At 48.2% G+C, this 16,748-nt stretch overlaps 1 protein-coding gene across 1 annotated transcript in view; it reads right to left on the bottom strand.

The window, feature by feature from the left end:
* Nucleotides 1-15,855, bottom strand: part of LOC134474788 (NBAS subunit of NRZ tethering complex-like) — a 33,931-nt gene extending 18,076 nt beyond the window's left edge. The window contains exons 1-4 of the mRNA XM_063243479.1: nt 15,440-15,855; nt 8,842-8,918; nt 8,345-8,482; nt 2,183-2,412 (exon numbers count right to left, since the gene is read on the bottom strand). Of these exons, the coding sequence (XP_063099549.1) occupies nt 2,183-2,412; nt 8,345-8,482; nt 8,842-8,880 (407 nt within the window). The 5' untranslated portion in view covers nt 8,881-8,918; nt 15,440-15,855. The remainder of the gene's footprint in view (nt 1-2,182; nt 2,413-8,344; nt 8,483-8,841; nt 8,919-15,439) is intronic.
* Between the last annotated feature and the right edge of the window lie 893 nt (nt 15,856-16,748).

Here is a 16,748-nt window from a genome sequence, read left to right as displayed (position 1 = left end):
TAGAGGAGAGTCTATTATATATTTCTCAAAAGCATGTATTTGTCCTCTAGGACATGCTTCAAACAGCATATGCTAGCTAGACACTTTAAAGGAAAACAGGCCCAGCAAAATGTAACTAAGGATCTCAGACACCACTCCCTGAACGCCTTCATTCTGCACAAAGACCTCTCAGAAGGTGCGGGAACTCGGCATGAGGCTCAAGAGCCAACCAAAGAGAAGTGCTCGGGCTGAGAATCAGCACCTGGCTGCGTGGCCAGCCCAGCTCCTCAAAGCTCTGAGAGCCTCCAAAAGAGTTGCTGCAGCGTTGCCGGTAGCTGTTCTTGTAATCCACGAATGAGCCCCCAAACTTGAGTTCAAAAAATGAGGGAAAAACATATTTTAAAAAGGCAGCGCTGATTTATCCTGGGCCCAGCGACACAGTGCAGTTGGAGACTGTAAAAGCTGTGTGTCTTGTTCCTCTATATTTGCCACCTTTAAGTATATATCACTATAAAGTAAGGGGGTCGTGGGCGTGGATCAGGATATGGCTAATGGGGAAGATCCTGTTTTCCTCAGCAGAGAACAGAAGAGTCTAGCAGCAATTAACAACCCTTGTTACCTTATTTTAGCACCACATCTGTTATTTGTAGTGGGCCGCAATGGTTAACATATCAATTAGGTCACCCAGAGGGAGAAGGGAGAAGAAAAACTTATACAGAACAGTTAGAGTCACATTACAGGTGTTTTGGTATAATACAAAGATAATGAAGCTCTTTTTTCTAGTGTACAACAGCTGCCAAACCAGGCACTGAGTGGCTATACGACCAGGAACCTCCAGGAGAAGAGGGTGAGTGACAGGGACTGCGTGTCCCTGCACATCTCTGCTCACCCCTGCATGGTCCTGGGATCTCCCCACACCCTGCATGGTCCTGGCTAGGCATCTCTAGTGGGAAACAAGGCCAAGCCAGTATGAAATTATCAGCTGTCCCAACAACTCAGCTTCTTTCTCAAGGATGTAAATGAAGATGGGTGACCACTCTTCTTGTCATCAGGCTCACTGTTAGTTTAAAGCACCATGGACGGAGCAGAGTCACTCTCTGTGGAGAGCGATTCCACTTCAGTCCCAAGGCCGGGCACAGTGCTGCCCTGAGGGGCAGGAAGAGGGCATTGAGGAGGTGTGACGCTCTGACTCAGGACAGCGCCTGCTCAAAGACGCAAGCTACCAGCTACAGAACTTGGGCCACTGACTGCATATCCCTGAGCACCTACTCTCCCAGCTAAAAACAGGGAAACCACATTCCATCTCAACATCATCGAGGAGGACGAGTGACAGATAAAGTCTCTGGAGTATGCCTGAGGCCTTGACCCTGCTAAGCGTTCAGAGACTTGTGGTGTGAGAAACACAACATCCCAGGTTGCAAACCAGCACCAACGAAGGTGGGCGCGCAGCCTCCCCTTCTGACAGGGGCACTTCTCACTGATCAAAACTAGACAGCAAACATACACTAAGTTTTCAAAGCCAAGGCAACACCTGCTCAGAAAGCATCAAAATGCACCATCCTCCCACAGGGGCTGCACCTCCCTTGAAGGGAGGAGGCCCATAGGCGAAGCACAGCCACTCCTGGCCTCTGACAGAGGTGCCAAGAGTAGTGGCCTCTCTTCCTCTTCCTTACAGAAGCCCAGGGCAGGCAAAGGCACCTGCAGAGACCACGTCTGGTCCTAGCATATTATGTTAATGGGATCTAATTTATACACAACTCAGACATTAAACTGCCAGCACTCAAACTCGAGATCCTCCTGCCTCAGCCTTCCCAGAAGCTGAGATTACAGGCGTTCACCACCATGCCTAATTGACATGTACTTGGGAGAGTGAGATTTTCAGCAATCTGACTTTTAAAAGTCCATCAGTAATCATGTCACCTGTCTCTGACCCTCTCCTACTTCCTCTACCATGTCGTCATCCTGGCACAGGGGAATCAAAGGCTTGGGGAACTTTACAACCAGCAGTCTCAGCACTTGCTGAGTCGCAAGCATCTACTGCTGTTTGGAAAGACATATGCATCTCTTCTATGGCCAGGAGGAGGGGCCAAGCTCTGGACAGCTGCAGCACTCATGGGTCATCAGAGGACTAAGACGAGCATTCTGACAGCTCCGTCTGTGCGCATCTCGGACCCAGCCCCTCGAGACACAAAGGTGCCCTTACTCTGCCAGCCCAAGGATGGTCTCCCTCTTGTACTGGTCATCAGTGGTGAAGCGCTGCACGTCCACGCCCTTCCCCAGGCCCTGCAGGAGCTGTGCCTGTGTTAAGTCCAGAAGCTGCTCATTGTAGTGGTGCAGCTGCGCGGTGAGTGGGGCCAGGGCCTCCGGCCAGGCTTTGAGTCCACAGTGAGTCACGTGCCTGGTGACCATCCCGATCACCTCTTTGGGGTCAGCCTGCGGAAGGAATGGATGACCCATTGGACATGTATTATGGCAAGATGAGCATGGGAGGTCAGAGAGGGTAGTGCTCACCCACACCCACTGGCCCTTCAGCTGTGGTCACCTAACCAAGGCGCACCTTGCCTGAAGCCAGCACAGATAGCAGGCACAGCGGGCTGCGAAGACAGGATGTGGATCTGGGACACATTCAGTGCCTCTGCTCTGTGCCTCACCTGGAAAACCTCTCCCACTTTTAAAGCAAGACCTCTGGCTCTTTCGGTCCTGAACTAGCATGCACCTGTACTACAGAAACCCCCAGAATCTACCCTGGTTCTCGGAAACACACCACTAACTCAGGCAAGCAGTCAGCATCTCTAGGGGTAGCAAGCCTAACACACCAGACCCACACAAGAGACTGACCAGGGTCCGGTCTGTGTTGCCAGCTACACCTGAGAGTCTCCCTTGCTCCTCTTAAGGAAACAGCTGCAAGCCTGGGTAAAAACCATTTAAAGAAATCTTTAAATGCAGCAGCAGGTGGACCTGAGCAAGTCAACCTTATTCTATTTAATTTTTCCCCACCCCTATGCAGATACTAAGTCCTATTCCTAAAAACCACAAGGAAACATCTTCAGTCAAAACACCTGTACCTGAATAACATACATAATAAGCTAGACAGCCACCTTTCATCCATTTAGAAAATTTTCTGTGTGCACATATTACGTACCAAGGGAGGCACTACCATCATACATGCCCTGCCCCCCAGAAACTCAGTCTATTCGGAGGACACTGAGCTATTGACTGTACACAGTGTGACACAGTAAGCACAGGGTGCTAGGGAACTACAAGAATGGGACTTGGGCAAGTGTCAGGAAGTCTCCTTAGAAGAGTTTATATCTTAGCTAAGTCCTCAGGTACCAGTAGCAGAAAGGCCAGTGCTACGGTCTAGATCTAAAAAGTCCCCCACAAAATCTCCTGTGTTCAAACGACACTGAACCCTATGGGGGACCTAGAAGGTATGGATCACAGTGCTGTGCTCATTGTGGATCCGTCACGGATGAGTCCAGGGCTGAACGTGCTGCAGGGTCTGGTTGGAGGTGGTCACTGGGGTGTGACCTGGAAGGGTATGCCCCCAGCTCCTCCCTTCTCTCTGCTTCTTGTCTGCCATGGATCAAACAGCCCTTCTCTGCCACACTGTTGTACCGTGCCCCTTCAGCCTCAGATCTAGCTAGCCAGGGACTGAGCCCACAGAAACCATGAGGCAAATCAATCTAGCCTCCTTTGAGTTACAGGTGTCAGGAATTTTTGCCTGAGTGATGAAAAAGTGACAAATACAGTTCGAAAAACATGAAGACAACTTCTAGCAAAGGCTAGAGCATGTGCTAAGTTCTATGTGGCTACAGCCAAAGGGAAAAATGGAGTAGACAAACCAAATCTAACTGTAACTGGAGAGTACTTAGGAACCAGCTACATAGACACTACTTCTGGCAATGGATTTGGATACAAGGGGTTCCCATGCCTCAGTTCTCAGTGTGGCTATGGCTGCCTTTTAACTTAGTCTCCTTCTATCTGCTGGCTGGACCTCTCAGGGGACCACTCTGAACTTCCACCATGGGCACAGTGACTTCTGCAGCTCCCTGGTCTAAGGACAGAACTCAGAAGCCAGCTTGCTTGTTGACACCAGCTCTGCAGGCTGGGCTGATGTGCACTGTATCTCCACACTCATCACCAGCCTCACAGCACAATACCTCACTTGACATTCTCTCTGCATTCTGATGTAACTTGTGATACAAACTCTGTTGCAGTCAGTATTTACAGAGGAACAGATTTACTACAGGATGCATAATGCATAGGATTATTTTATAATTTTCATCCAAAGAGTCAAATGCAGAAGAGTGAAAGAAATCTGTCTACACGCTAGAGACCCAAAGAATACAGCTGAGGGCCTGGATCCTATGGCAATGTCCTGCACGAGTCCAGATGAAAACATAGAGCCCATAACAATGTCTCCCACAAGTCCAACTGGAGGCCTCGAGCCCACAACAAAGTCTCATCCAAGTCTGTATGAAAGATCAGCAGTAGGAAAGCCCAAAGCTCAGTGGTGGAAGCTAGAAAGTCTGCATCAGCAGGACAAAGGATCTGAGCCAGCAGGCTGAGGGATCAGCATAGGAGTAAGGAAGCAATGCATGTGGTAAAGACCAGACCTCCCTTAAAAAACCATAGCCATCCCCAGTGACAGCAAGAACCCAAGCTCCTCCAATAATGATAGCAGCTGAGTTCACAGCAGGAAAGCCAGCAAGACAAGCTTCTCCAGAAGATCAAACAGTGCGCCATCTCCGCTCCAGTTCTCTTTTTAGCTGTTGGCAACCATCCTCAGGTGGATCTTCCACACCCAGCACCGCACTCAGTTCCGTGTTTCAAGTTGACCATTAGTTAAACCTCCACAAACCTCCAGGCCAGGTGGAGAGGAGTCCTACCAACTGGCAGCACAGAAGAATGTGCATAATTGCCACTGCCAACACCTACCAAGGGTCTTATGTGCCCTGCAGAAAGTTTCTGGTCCCTGCACAGCAACTTTCATATTCCCATGTGGCAGAAAGAATGCACAAAGAGACACTCTCTTCTTTGCATTGAAGAAGTAACACTGGAAATCAGCACAGTGTGCCCAGCTTAACAGCTAGGGGACCTTGTACAGCGACTTAATAACTACAAACCCCACCATGTTACCTGCAAACCAGCAATGACACACAGCTTCCATGTTGAGGCGTCCTGGGATGCAGTGAGTATGAAACCAAGGCAGGCAGGTGCCATGAAGGGCAAGATTGAAACTTGGTTACTCTATTAACCAAATGGACCTGAGCTCATTCTCAAGGAACTGAGAAGCAGTGACTGGCAGAGGCGTGCGTAGGCACCATCCATGCAATGGCAGGCCAAGGCCAGCATCCTGGGGCTCTGCACAGAACTCAGCTGATGCCCTTGCCTAGTTCTGGCACACGGTGTCCTCAGATGGCAAAAAACTTTGACCCAGGATCCCCCAACACTAGAAGCCTGCCATGGCTCCTACCACCACCATAAACTCAATCCTTGTGGATCCCTCCAGGTGTGGAAAGAAGGAAGGTCTATGCCTCGCACCTATTGCCTCTACTAGATATTTACTGCTTTTCTCAAAATGCTCCACCTCCCGGCCACCCAGCACTCATTTCCTGTCTCTCATGCACCTCTGCAGGTGCAGCATCCTTGAGTTTCTACAGCATTTGCTCTCACTGGACCTCGGAGTTGCCCAGTGACTGCAGAGGGGACAGAGGCTGGAGACAGGGAGGGCCAGCTGCCTTTGCCCACCGTCCTATCTGCTCCACACACCTAGGTTCCCATTTAGAGCGCACACACCCCTTTCCTCCACAAGTTCCATGGCGAGACTTGTCAAAAGAAAGCCTTTGGCTCTTAGCAAGACTGCAAAGGGCTTTATGGGTAAGTTTCAAAATTGTTTGTGGTTCAGTATCAGAGTGATACTGTTTAAAATATCACAGACTATAAAAAATATAAGCATAAAAAAACACCAAAAACTTAAAAATGTAAGGTGGGATGAACTGACTTATTCTATGTTATTATGGTTGATACACTGTATCAATTTCAGAGAGTTAGAAGTTTAACTGACTCAGCAAGGAGCCAGAATCCTTACTTTGTAAATATTCTCATCCTGTACAAGAGGAGGGCACAGAGACTTTGTGAGTGGTACACCTGCCCTGGAGGGAGGGCGTGGCTGGTATACAATGTAAGGGAGGAAAAGAGGCTTGTTCTTCTCTCCTTTTTGCTCTGGCTGCTGCCTTGAAGTGTTGCCTTAGTGCCACACCACCTTGCCTTGCAGCCAGCTGATTATGGACTGAAACCTCCAAAAACTGTAAGCTAAATAAACCTTCCCTTCCTTAATTTTGGGTGTTGGGTATTTTGTCCCAGCAATAAGAGAAAAGTAACCAAGACACTATTTTCCTCCCAAATGTGGCAATTCAGTTCTTCAGGAGGGTAACTGAAATACAATTTCTCTAACGAATATGGTCAAATCATTTTGAAAACAAAATATGGCATAAATATCCATGACAACAGAAAGCTGACTCGATCTACTGCTCATTAGTAGGGATACTAAATCCATTCTGGTTCAATGGTCTCCATTTCTGGGTAATATTGTCTGGAAATTTTTAAACAGGTGGTATGTTTCCACTCTAGGGTTGTTATTTTTCTTGAGATAATTTTCTACTTAATATTTTCAATTAATAGCTTTAAAAAACTCATTCTAGAAACAGTCTACCATAAAGTTTGAATTTTACCTCTGCTGCATTAGACACTATAGACTATAAAACTAAATGTTTCCATTTTTAACTGATTTCATCTTCTAAACCCTACAAAGAATGCTACAAAGATCACACTTCAGGACATATTTTACCACAGTTATAAAGGTAAGAGTCAAGTGGGAAAAGTCCAGGTACTGCACACATGTAACTTCCATCTAATATATAAATATGTATATCCTGCCAGTTATGGTGGTGCATACCTGTCATCCCAGAACTCAAGAAGCAGAGGCAGGAGGATTGCTGTGAGTCTAAAAGCAGCCTAGGGTCGGCCTCCCCTGCCCAGGGTGGGGAGAAGCAGCAGCCAAGATGACACCTGCGCCCACAGAGATGCACAAAAGGGCCCAAAACCCAGAACTCTGAACGCGGCTGTTGCAAATATCAACTTCCAAGGAGGCTGTGTCAGGAAGTACGTGGGAGAAGAAGCCCTGGCTCGCTGAGGCCCAACCTGTCATGTGCAGGGTTCAGGTGCCAGCTCCTGTGGGCTCTGCCGGCGCAGTAAGTGACTGACGGTCACTGACTGCATTTCTGTGCTTTTCTCTCCCTGAACATGACATCATGGGATGGTGACACCAACTGTAATACCTGTAGAAAATGCCACGGTACCAGTGGCACAAGTGCGACACTTGGGGGCTTGGTGCTATCTCCTGTCCTTGGTGTCCTGTGTCCTGCTCCCATGATCTGGTCTTCTTCCTACCGCCTTGGCCAGCGCCCTCCAGACCCCATTTTCACAGCACATTCCTCCTCGCTCTCTCACACCCCACTCCTGTTACTTTGCTTCTGTTTGAATGTATATCTGATTTACGTATCTTATTTCTGATGCTTCTTTCCCCAGGACAATGTCATTCCTAATCCAGGGAAGTGTTTCTTTTCTTGCAGCTCTGGGGGTTAAACCTAGCACCTTGTACTGAGTTGCGTCCCCAGCTCTTTTATTTTTCTATTTTGAGACAGGGTCTCACTAAATCATGAAGTTGTCTAGGCTGGTTTGAATTTGCAATCCTCCTGCCTCAGCCTCCTGTAGTAACAGGTATGGGCCACTATGCCCAACTAGGGGGAAGCTCGGACTCTGTTCACCACAGGATGGGGGTGGCAGGGCCAGGCCTCTCACGCCACTCTGCCTGTGCACTGGGACCAGAACACTTTGGTGTATCCACAGTGCAGAGAGGTTTTCACTCAAAAGGTAACAGTAAAGACATGTGTGTGACGTGAAAGCTGGGGGAGTCCTGGTACAGCAGGAATGCTATGTGCCGACATTCCATCTGTAAATCACTTTTACATCTTGGCTTAGAAATAGAGTGCAGAACTCTCAAAAAATCACGCTGGCCCCTTTCTTGAATTAGGACAACCACCTTCTTTTTGGGTAACGAATTGAAGCACCAATCCTCCATTTAGCCTCTTCCACTGCATTAGCATTTCCCAAACAAGAACCCAGTAAAAGAAAGCACACAAAGAAAAGCCGGGAAGAGTCACAGGCACAGCAAGTGTGAGAAGCTCTACTTCTCAGTGCAGATGGACGGCAATGGTGCCCCGAGGGCTGTGGGCTGCACCTGGTTAGGAAGAGCTCGAACCCACCCGCCTCGGGAATATGGTGGAGCCAGGGCACTCACTCTGTACAGAGGGTGGCACTTGTCACTGAAGCCGGGCACCAGGTGGGCATAGATCTGGAGGCTGTAGTAGTACACTGCCAGCTGGAGGGACAGGGCTGAGTGTGCCTGCTTCTCAAAGTACCTGTTCGCATCTAACACCTAGGGAGGAGCGGGATGTCGTCAATGCGGATGAAGGAAGTGAGCAGGAGACTACAAGCCACTCCGTCACTTGTCATTACCCCAGGAATCTGGTACAAGCTTCCATCCCGTCACCCAAGATTAAGCTACGCTTAAATGTGATGGCGTGAAAATTGAGAAGACGCCATTAGGCAGGTGCTCTGAGGGACAGGTGGATGAAAGACAGGCTTTACACTAGGCTGCAGGATTCCCTCCATAGACTCGACGGGGTCCTCTCAGCTGTGGTGAGCATGAGCAGGCGAGACACTTCCACTGAGAAGGGTCCCCAGAACAGAGCCCTTGGGTTCTTTAAAACTCTCCATTTGTGAGGACCAACTTACCTGTGGTAAGGCGAGGAGGTAAGCGAGGGCCAAGGTCATGTCACTGGGCAAAGCGTCACTCGCCAGCTGCAGGAGAACTGAGACAGGGGCAAGTGTTACTGTGTGTGGGACCCTCGCACGTTCACATGGACCACCACACTTGCACACTTGCAGCAGATAATTATCTCACAAGATTCTTTCATAGAAACCCTTGGCACCATCTGAACATAAATCTTATAACCTGCATTAAGCAGTGACCCTGCCCAGAGGAGGGAACCCACTGGGACAGTGTCAGGTGGGGTGAAGGTATCCATGGCCACGGTTCCAGAGGCCACGTCCTTTTACAGGCCAGGCTGTAAAATTCTGCATGTGGTGATAGCCAATGTGAAAGGCAGTCACACGAGTACTGAAGTGTCCTGAAACCAGAGCCATAAACGCAGCCCAGCGCGGGCAAAGGCAGGATGAGCCTCTTGATTATGACACTACTGCCATGACTTCACTCTCTGAGAACAACCCTCTTCATCACCCACGCAAAAAGTCAATCATCTGCTCTTTGCATGTCGTTAAACTATCCCTAACAACTTCTTTACAAAATTTTATCAGTGAAAACCCACCAGTGTCATGGCTTTAATAAAAGAGAGCACCTTGTCAATAAATTCTGTGCTCGTATGTGGCTAGTTTAATAAGTAAGCATTCTACATACTGAGGGCTTAAGTGAAAAATACCAGGTGCTCATGGATAATCAATGTAAAGGCTTCATTTTTAAAACACAGGTTCCCAAGCTTTTCACTGAAGAAGGAGAGTGGCACCTAAAGCACCCAAAGTAAGTGACATCTGACTTCAGAAATACCCCAGATTTCCGTTGGTCAGATGAGTATTTTCAGTCATTTGCATAATAACCAAGTAGAGCTGATATCCATGCCATGTTTTTGAGACAGGGTCTCACTGTTCAAGCTGGCCTTGAACTCAGTATGGCCCATACTGGCCTCAAACTCTGATCCTCCTGCCTCAGCTTCCCGAATGCTGGGATTACTGGCGTGCCTCACCACTCAGCTTAATATAGTCTCAGTCCTCTGTCCAAGGAGTCCACAATTTTTCTAACTGTGTAGGTTATCTCTCCACTCTGGTGACTGTTTCCTTTGCTGTGAAGGTTTTTAATTGGATGTGGTCCCATTTGCCGATTCATGGGATCGGTTCCTGCATCAGGGGTTTTGTTGAGAGGTTTTGCTTGCGCCTGTGTGCTCAAGAGTCAGCTTCAGAGGCAGGTGGCCCATACTGCAAGCTGCACAGTGTCTTGGTGTCAGGCAGGTGGAGGCCCTGCTGAAACTCGGGCCCCTGCAGCGTCCTTCCCGGGTAGTGACTCGCTTCCCTCCATCACGCTCGCCAGGCCTAGAAGCAGCTGCACAGTGCGCTCCAGCTGAGCAGGCACGACCTGACCTACATCATACTGGGGAAGATTCACCTGCTGCAGGGTGACGGGACAAGGTGATCAAGATCTACAAGAAGGCTGTGGAATGAGTGTCTCTTTCCTTGTTTAGAGCAGTGAGAGACGACACAGAGTGGGGACATGAGCCTGAGTGAGAGCACGTGTGTGCGTGAGTCCTGCCAGCAGTTTAGGTTGCCAGCTCCTGTGAGCGGCTTCATACGGGGAGCTTGTTTCTGTCTCCCGTGTAACGCACAGCTGTGTGTCACTTGGTTTCAGTGCCCCGGACCCATACTCAATGGTGAGGGTGACGGCACCTGAGGCTAAACAGGGAGTAAGCGTCCGGAAGTGGGGTGTAAGTGACACACTTCAGACCTAGCAGCACGCAGCGGCAAGAGAAGCAGCAGACAAGACATGTACCGGGCAAGGTCTAGGGCAGCTGGCAGTTTGCCACTTTGGTGTCATGCTTTACAACAGAGCTTGTATTTCTAGACATCACACTGGGGACGGAATCTCCTGGCTCAGCAGTGTCTTGGTTGTTTTGGTGCTGGCGCTTGAACCCTGGGCCTTGCACTTGCTAAGCACACTCTACCACTGACATACACTTCTAGTCCCAGTGTTTTCTTTTTTTTTTTTTGGTCTTTTAAAAAATTTTTTTATTTTCAGCACTGGAAATTGAACCAGGGCATTCACACTGAGCTATATCCACAACACTTGTTTAAAAATGGTTTTTTTGGAATAGTCTCAGTATGTAACTAATTTGCCCATCCTGAGCTTGAATTTGGCAATCCTCTTCCCTTAGCCTCCCACAGTGCTGAGCTTACAGAAGAACAGGACCTTGCCAGTGTGTTTTCTTTTTAAAAACATTGCTAGGGTCATCCAGACCCCTGCTGGCAGTGGAACTGACTGGTTTCCTTGCAGTGGAGTTTCATGTTTCTTCCCTCAGTACACATGTGATCCTTCTTTGCTCTACAGGATTTGGTTTGGTTTGGTTTAAGTAAGGCAGCTGTAACGAAGTGTTCTCAGTTTCATTTGTTTGGTCTCTTTTTAAGATGTCTGGTCTGTAGTTCAGGGTCTCTTACTCCTGAAAATTAGACTATGAACGAAGCTTAGACTTCTATTAATTTATTAATTACCTCTGTATTCTACTATGACAGGAAATTTTCTGATTGTTTCAGTCACATTGCTTTCTATATTTTTTTCAGTCACACTTTGAATTTTAAAAATCCAGAAAAATTCTTTGGTTTGGTAAACTACGAAAGATACTTATAGGTTGGTGTGGTGGCGCAGGCCTGCGATCCCAGCACTCAGGGCTGAGGCAGGAGAATCACTGTGAGTTCGAAGGAATCCTGTGCTACAAAGTGAGACCCTGTCTCTAACAGTAAAATGGACAATAAACTTGTTGACTGAGGCTGTTTCCCTGGGCAAGCAGGGAAGAGTCATGTAATTGGTTGGGGAACTCTGTGGTATTTGGGATTCTCAGTGCCTGCCTTCTGGAAGTTGTCACTTTGATGTAACGGACCCCAAGGTGGTCGTGTGCAGTGACTGCTCAAGCACAGGTGACAACCAAGGTTGTGGAGGGAGTGGTCCTGTCGAGTGGGTAAGATGCTGCTGGAACCTGGGAAGTGCCACTTGTGGTCTGGGGATAGAAGTGATGTCGGAGGTGAAAGGCACATTCCCTCCCGGCACCCCTGCAAAAGCTTTGCATGGCCAACTCACACGGCTCTGACTCTGCTGCATATGACCAGCACCCTGCATCACTCCTTAGGGGCAGGAGGTCATGCTGTGCACCCCTGGTTTTCTGTCTGATGACCCTGCAGTGTCCCCAGTGTTGCTGTGGCTTTTGACCAGGTCTGTATCATAGGGACTGAAGAGGTAGACGCTGTTTTACTGAAGCCAGAGTCTACCTCCAGGGCCTGCTTTGTCCCTGTGGCTGGTGTGTCTCTGCTTGTGTTTGACTTGGCTGTTTAGCATATGGCCTGTTTAATTTGGAGAGTAGTATCAGAGGCCTTGCAGTGCTAAATTACATGGAACATTATGCTGCATGGCATTGTGAGCACAGTGGAAACAAGAAAGAAATCCTGCAGGAAGACTGGCTTAAGCTGTATGCTCCATGCTCACCTGGTTGTAAAGCCTTGTTCCTCATCAACATGGTCATGGCAGTCACACAGCACATTCCACAGGTCTGTTCTTAGTATGATGGCCCTAAGAAACGAATCTGGGGTTTTGGTTTTTTTTTAATTATCTATACAAACCTTGCTGTAGCCAGGGTTGAGGAAACCTACTTTTTAAATGTGTAGTACCCAGGGCCTTGGTGCTGAGCTACATGTGCAGTCATTTAAAAAAAAAAATCTTTTTTAAAAATTTCTAGACAAAGTCTCGCTAAGTTTTCTAAGCTGGGTTTGGCTGAAGAGGACCTACTTTCACATGAATTTCTTTGGGCAAAGGAGTTGCGGCAGCGCCTCAAATTCCACGAGGGCAGCTGGCTATGCATGTGTCTTAGTTTTCTCTTGTTGCTCAGACAAAGCACTCAATACCCAAAGTTAAAGGGGAGAGGTTTATTTAGCTCACAGTTTGTAGAGGTGTCAGTCATAGTTGGCTGATTCCATGGCAGGGCAGCATGACAGACAGGCAATCATTTACGGTGACAGAAAAGCCACAAGGGTATGACAAGACTTCCTGCAAAGTGGATGTAGCATTCACACCCTTAATCCTAGCCAGAACTATGCCAAAGCAGTTACTGGCATGATTTACTAATTACATGCCCTTAATCCCAGCATCGCATGCTAGATTCATCCACCTCTGAAAAAGCCCTATGACTGCATGAGGCTCAGGGGGACATCCAGACACAAACCATAACAGCCTGAGTGTCCATGTTTGTCACCATCACCTCCCTCAGAGCATCTCTGTTACAGATTCTCACTGGAAAACACGGAGCTCAACACCATACTGGGGCTGCTCTACTTACAGGTAGGGATACCCTGTCTTCACCCATGGGTGCTGGAAATGCTGGTGAAGTCCTCTACACTCTAAAAGTTAATGTATTTTACTAGCAGTCACACAGTACGTGAATCTTATATTCTATTTTATATTCTTCGCCAGAAGAGTGCATTTGCTTCACCTACATCAGAAGAACTCTGTGTAGCCTTTATGTAACTATGATTTTATGTAACAGGAAAGGGTGTGAGAAACCACATCCAGTCTTGGGGATGAAACCACTGTAAGTGAACACTCACTGGGCCTCAGCAAAGGCTGTTTGCATCCTGCTCCCTCCAGGCAGGGTCTTACGGGAAACCGAGGCAGCACAGCCTACTTTGTCCACAGTGGGAAATCCTGGCCCCCAGTGCCCTGCCCCTGCATTCCCTAAAGCAGATGGTTCTTTAGCTCTATTGCTTCTCCACCTCAGCCTGGGGCCTGGAGCTGTGGCTGCCCACTCTGTTTCCCTTTTCAAAGGGCTCTTCCTTGAGTCTACTAGTGGTAGCCCTTACACCTGTTCTGCTCCTCTTTAACAGGAGCTGGAAGCTTAACCCTGGGTCCCAGCTTAGGCAGCTGGTGCCACAGGACATGAGACTAGCCAGCTTATGTCCAGCCAGGAGTATGACTGTGGAACAGCACAAAAATGTCAGAAATAGGTTAGGAAAATAGCAGTTTAACCCTTGCTAAGAGCCAACAAAATAAAAACCCCACAAATGCAGGGGCTTCTATTTTCTTTAAACATGCAGGTGTTTCTGTTCAGGATGCAGCTGGCCATCTCCTCCCTCACGTAAATTCTCTGCTTTTCCCCAAGCTTGGTGTGTACCAGGAGGCATTTGAAAATTTTGGAAATGCACTGACGTACGACACAACAACTACAAGTGGTTCGCTGTGGCTGCTTGCCCTGCAGGAGTGGAGGGGTGCTGTGGGATGTGGAGGAGCCAGCGTGCTCTTGACTGTGGGTGATGTGGAGGCTCAGGTGCAGGCAGGGCCCATGACTGCCTGTAGGGTACCACCTCTGTGCTCCCCAGTGATGCCCCAGCTTTAATTTCCTGGCGCCCTTTGTCAGGGAGAATCATCTTGCCAGGGAGACACAGTTTTACCTCTTTACCTCCCCACATTACTCTCAGGCCTCAGTTTGCAGGTGAGAGGAGCAGCAGGAAGTCAGTACACTGCACCGGCTCCTTCAGCGATGGCTTTGGCACCGGAGCAGGGCAGTATCTGGGCTTCCTACCCCAGCCAGCGGTGTGTCAGGGTTCCCGTGCAGGCTTGCTGCTTTCTGTCTCTGCACTTTGCCTCCCGTCATTTCTGTTCCTTTCCTCCCCGCCATGCCACACCCAGGTTCTGCCTTCACTGAGCCTTCTCTCTGAGCTGTCGCTTTCGTCGTTCCCACTCTGGCCTAGAATACAGGTTTGTGTCCTTTGTCAGCCTGCGCCATTGATTTGCACTGTTACTAATTGCAAGTATTTGTAACTGGACTGCAGTTTTCAAACCAGTGCTCTAAATCTTCATATCCTCTCCAGAGCAGGCACGGTGAGGATAGAGGACACCTGGTTCTTTTGCTTATCTGCCCAGCTTTGTGACATTCACAGGACACAACTGAAAGCCTCCTTCGTCCCCCTACCCTGAGTCTTGGCGTCAGAAACTGGAAACACAGAGGTGTCGTGTGTTCTGCGTCGCTGTCGGCTGCGCTCACTGGTCTATTGAGGGAGGCAGTCGATGATCAGCAGTGGAAATGCAGGTGCCATACACAGGCAGGCGTGCGGGGGAGTTTTTGTAGACACAGGCCATATTTATATAAATAAGTGTTGAAAGTATGTCTTAACAGAAAAAGATTTTTCTTAAAGTGAAAGTAAAAAGACCATTTTTAACAGCTCCCTGATATTTTGGCTGTAGTTGGCCCTTTTATCCTGAGAATTATTACAATCATAACAATTTTAAAACACAATTTATATTAACTTTGAAAACATGCCTTTTCACACTTTCTAAAAATAGTAACCCCTGGAAACAAAGTGTCTGTCTTACCTCACAGGTGCTGCTTTTACACCACAGAAAGCCTGAGGTTAAACAGAGGGCTCCAGAAGGGAGAGAAAGAAAAAAGAATCAAGTTCTGTCCTGTACAGATGCGGATTCTCTATAATGAATGTGATCATTATATGTACCTAAAACGAACTGGATAAAATCACTGTCTTTGAAAAATAAATAAACCGTAGGGAGCCTGACCTTGGTTGCCCCTGCGCTTCCTGCAGCTCTGCCAGAAGCACTGCTGTGGATCCCAGGGTCGCTGGCGGAGGCTGGGGAGCTCACTGTGTCTGGGAGAAACACAAAGGGGACTCTCGCTCCTCTGCTCGCTCTGAAAACCCCAGCAGATGGATCGGCCAACCAGAACGCTGCATTTCTTTTTGCCTCTTCTTACACTACAGAGACCTTCAGTTACATGAAAATACCCAAGAGAGAGCTTTCATTTGGGCAGCACTGGTGTAGGCGATTCAGGTGGAAGTAGTTGCTTACCTTTCCTGTTTGAGTTGAACATGGTAATCAGAGTCTACGGATTATCAATCAAGACTCTCGGCTATTAAATTTATGCCTAAAAGTTGGCATCTTCTGCCCTTCCTGTGTCCCGAGCTCTGGGAGAACAAGGTCGGCATGCAGTTCTTCTCAGGGAGCCGAGGATTTATTAAAAGAACTACAGAAAAACCTTAGATAAGGGAAGTGACTGTGCACAGCTGATGGGAAGCTCAGGAACATTGTGTGGATGAAGCCTGAGTGCAAATCAGAGGCTCTTTCCTTCAGTGACTTGACAAATGCTGAAGTCTCCCCACTGCATTACATCCTCCCTCAGAACAGAAATACACAGCTGGAAACAAACCTGAGGGCTCACAATCTAGGGAGGCAGAAAACTCCTCATCACACAGTCATATGACCATCGTAAGTCTACAATCCCCACACACTGGAGGCAGAGATGGCAGGATCAACATGAGTTTGAGGCCAGCCTCGTCCCCTACTGAGTTTCAGGTCAGCCTTGACTCCATGGTGACACCCTGTCTCAAAAAATGCTTTTGTTGGTTTATCATGCAAAAAAGCCCAAATGTGCAATGGGAAAATGGTGAAACAAAGCATGACAAAGTCTCATGATTTAATATACAGCTGTTGGAGTTGTTTCTAATAGTTGGAAAAGGATTACAGTAACCCTGGGAGTTTCACAATGGGATATGAGGTTCAGAGGGTCCCCCCGTGTATAAATAACCACTGTCTCTGCAGTGAGGGCTGGGCATGCTCTAGATGAGGGACTAGCTTTAATGTGGCAGGTGCAGGGTGAGGGTCCTCGATGCCCTTCTTGTTGGGACTCAGAGATGGGTTGTGTCCTGTGGTGCCGTGCTGCCCTTCACTGACAGCTCCACAGCACTCATCTCTTTCTCTCTCTCTATTGCTGTTATTTGCTTGCTATTTCTGAAGACAAAAATGTGTACCAGATGTGCTTCTAGGGATGCAGTGAAAATCTGATTTCTGAGTGTTCCTGGGCATCTGATTA

This window comes from Cavia porcellus, unplaced genomic scaffold (genome assembly GCF_034190915.1).
Source record: "Cavia porcellus strain 051 isolate PalLab524CR breed Dunkin Hartley unplaced genomic scaffold, mCavPor4.1 scaffold_38, whole genome shotgun sequence".
NCBI lineage: Eukaryota > Metazoa > Chordata > Mammalia > Rodentia > Caviidae > Cavia > Cavia porcellus.
Note: the sequence above shows the minus strand (reverse complement) of the source record. Positions and strands in the feature narration are given on the sequence as shown.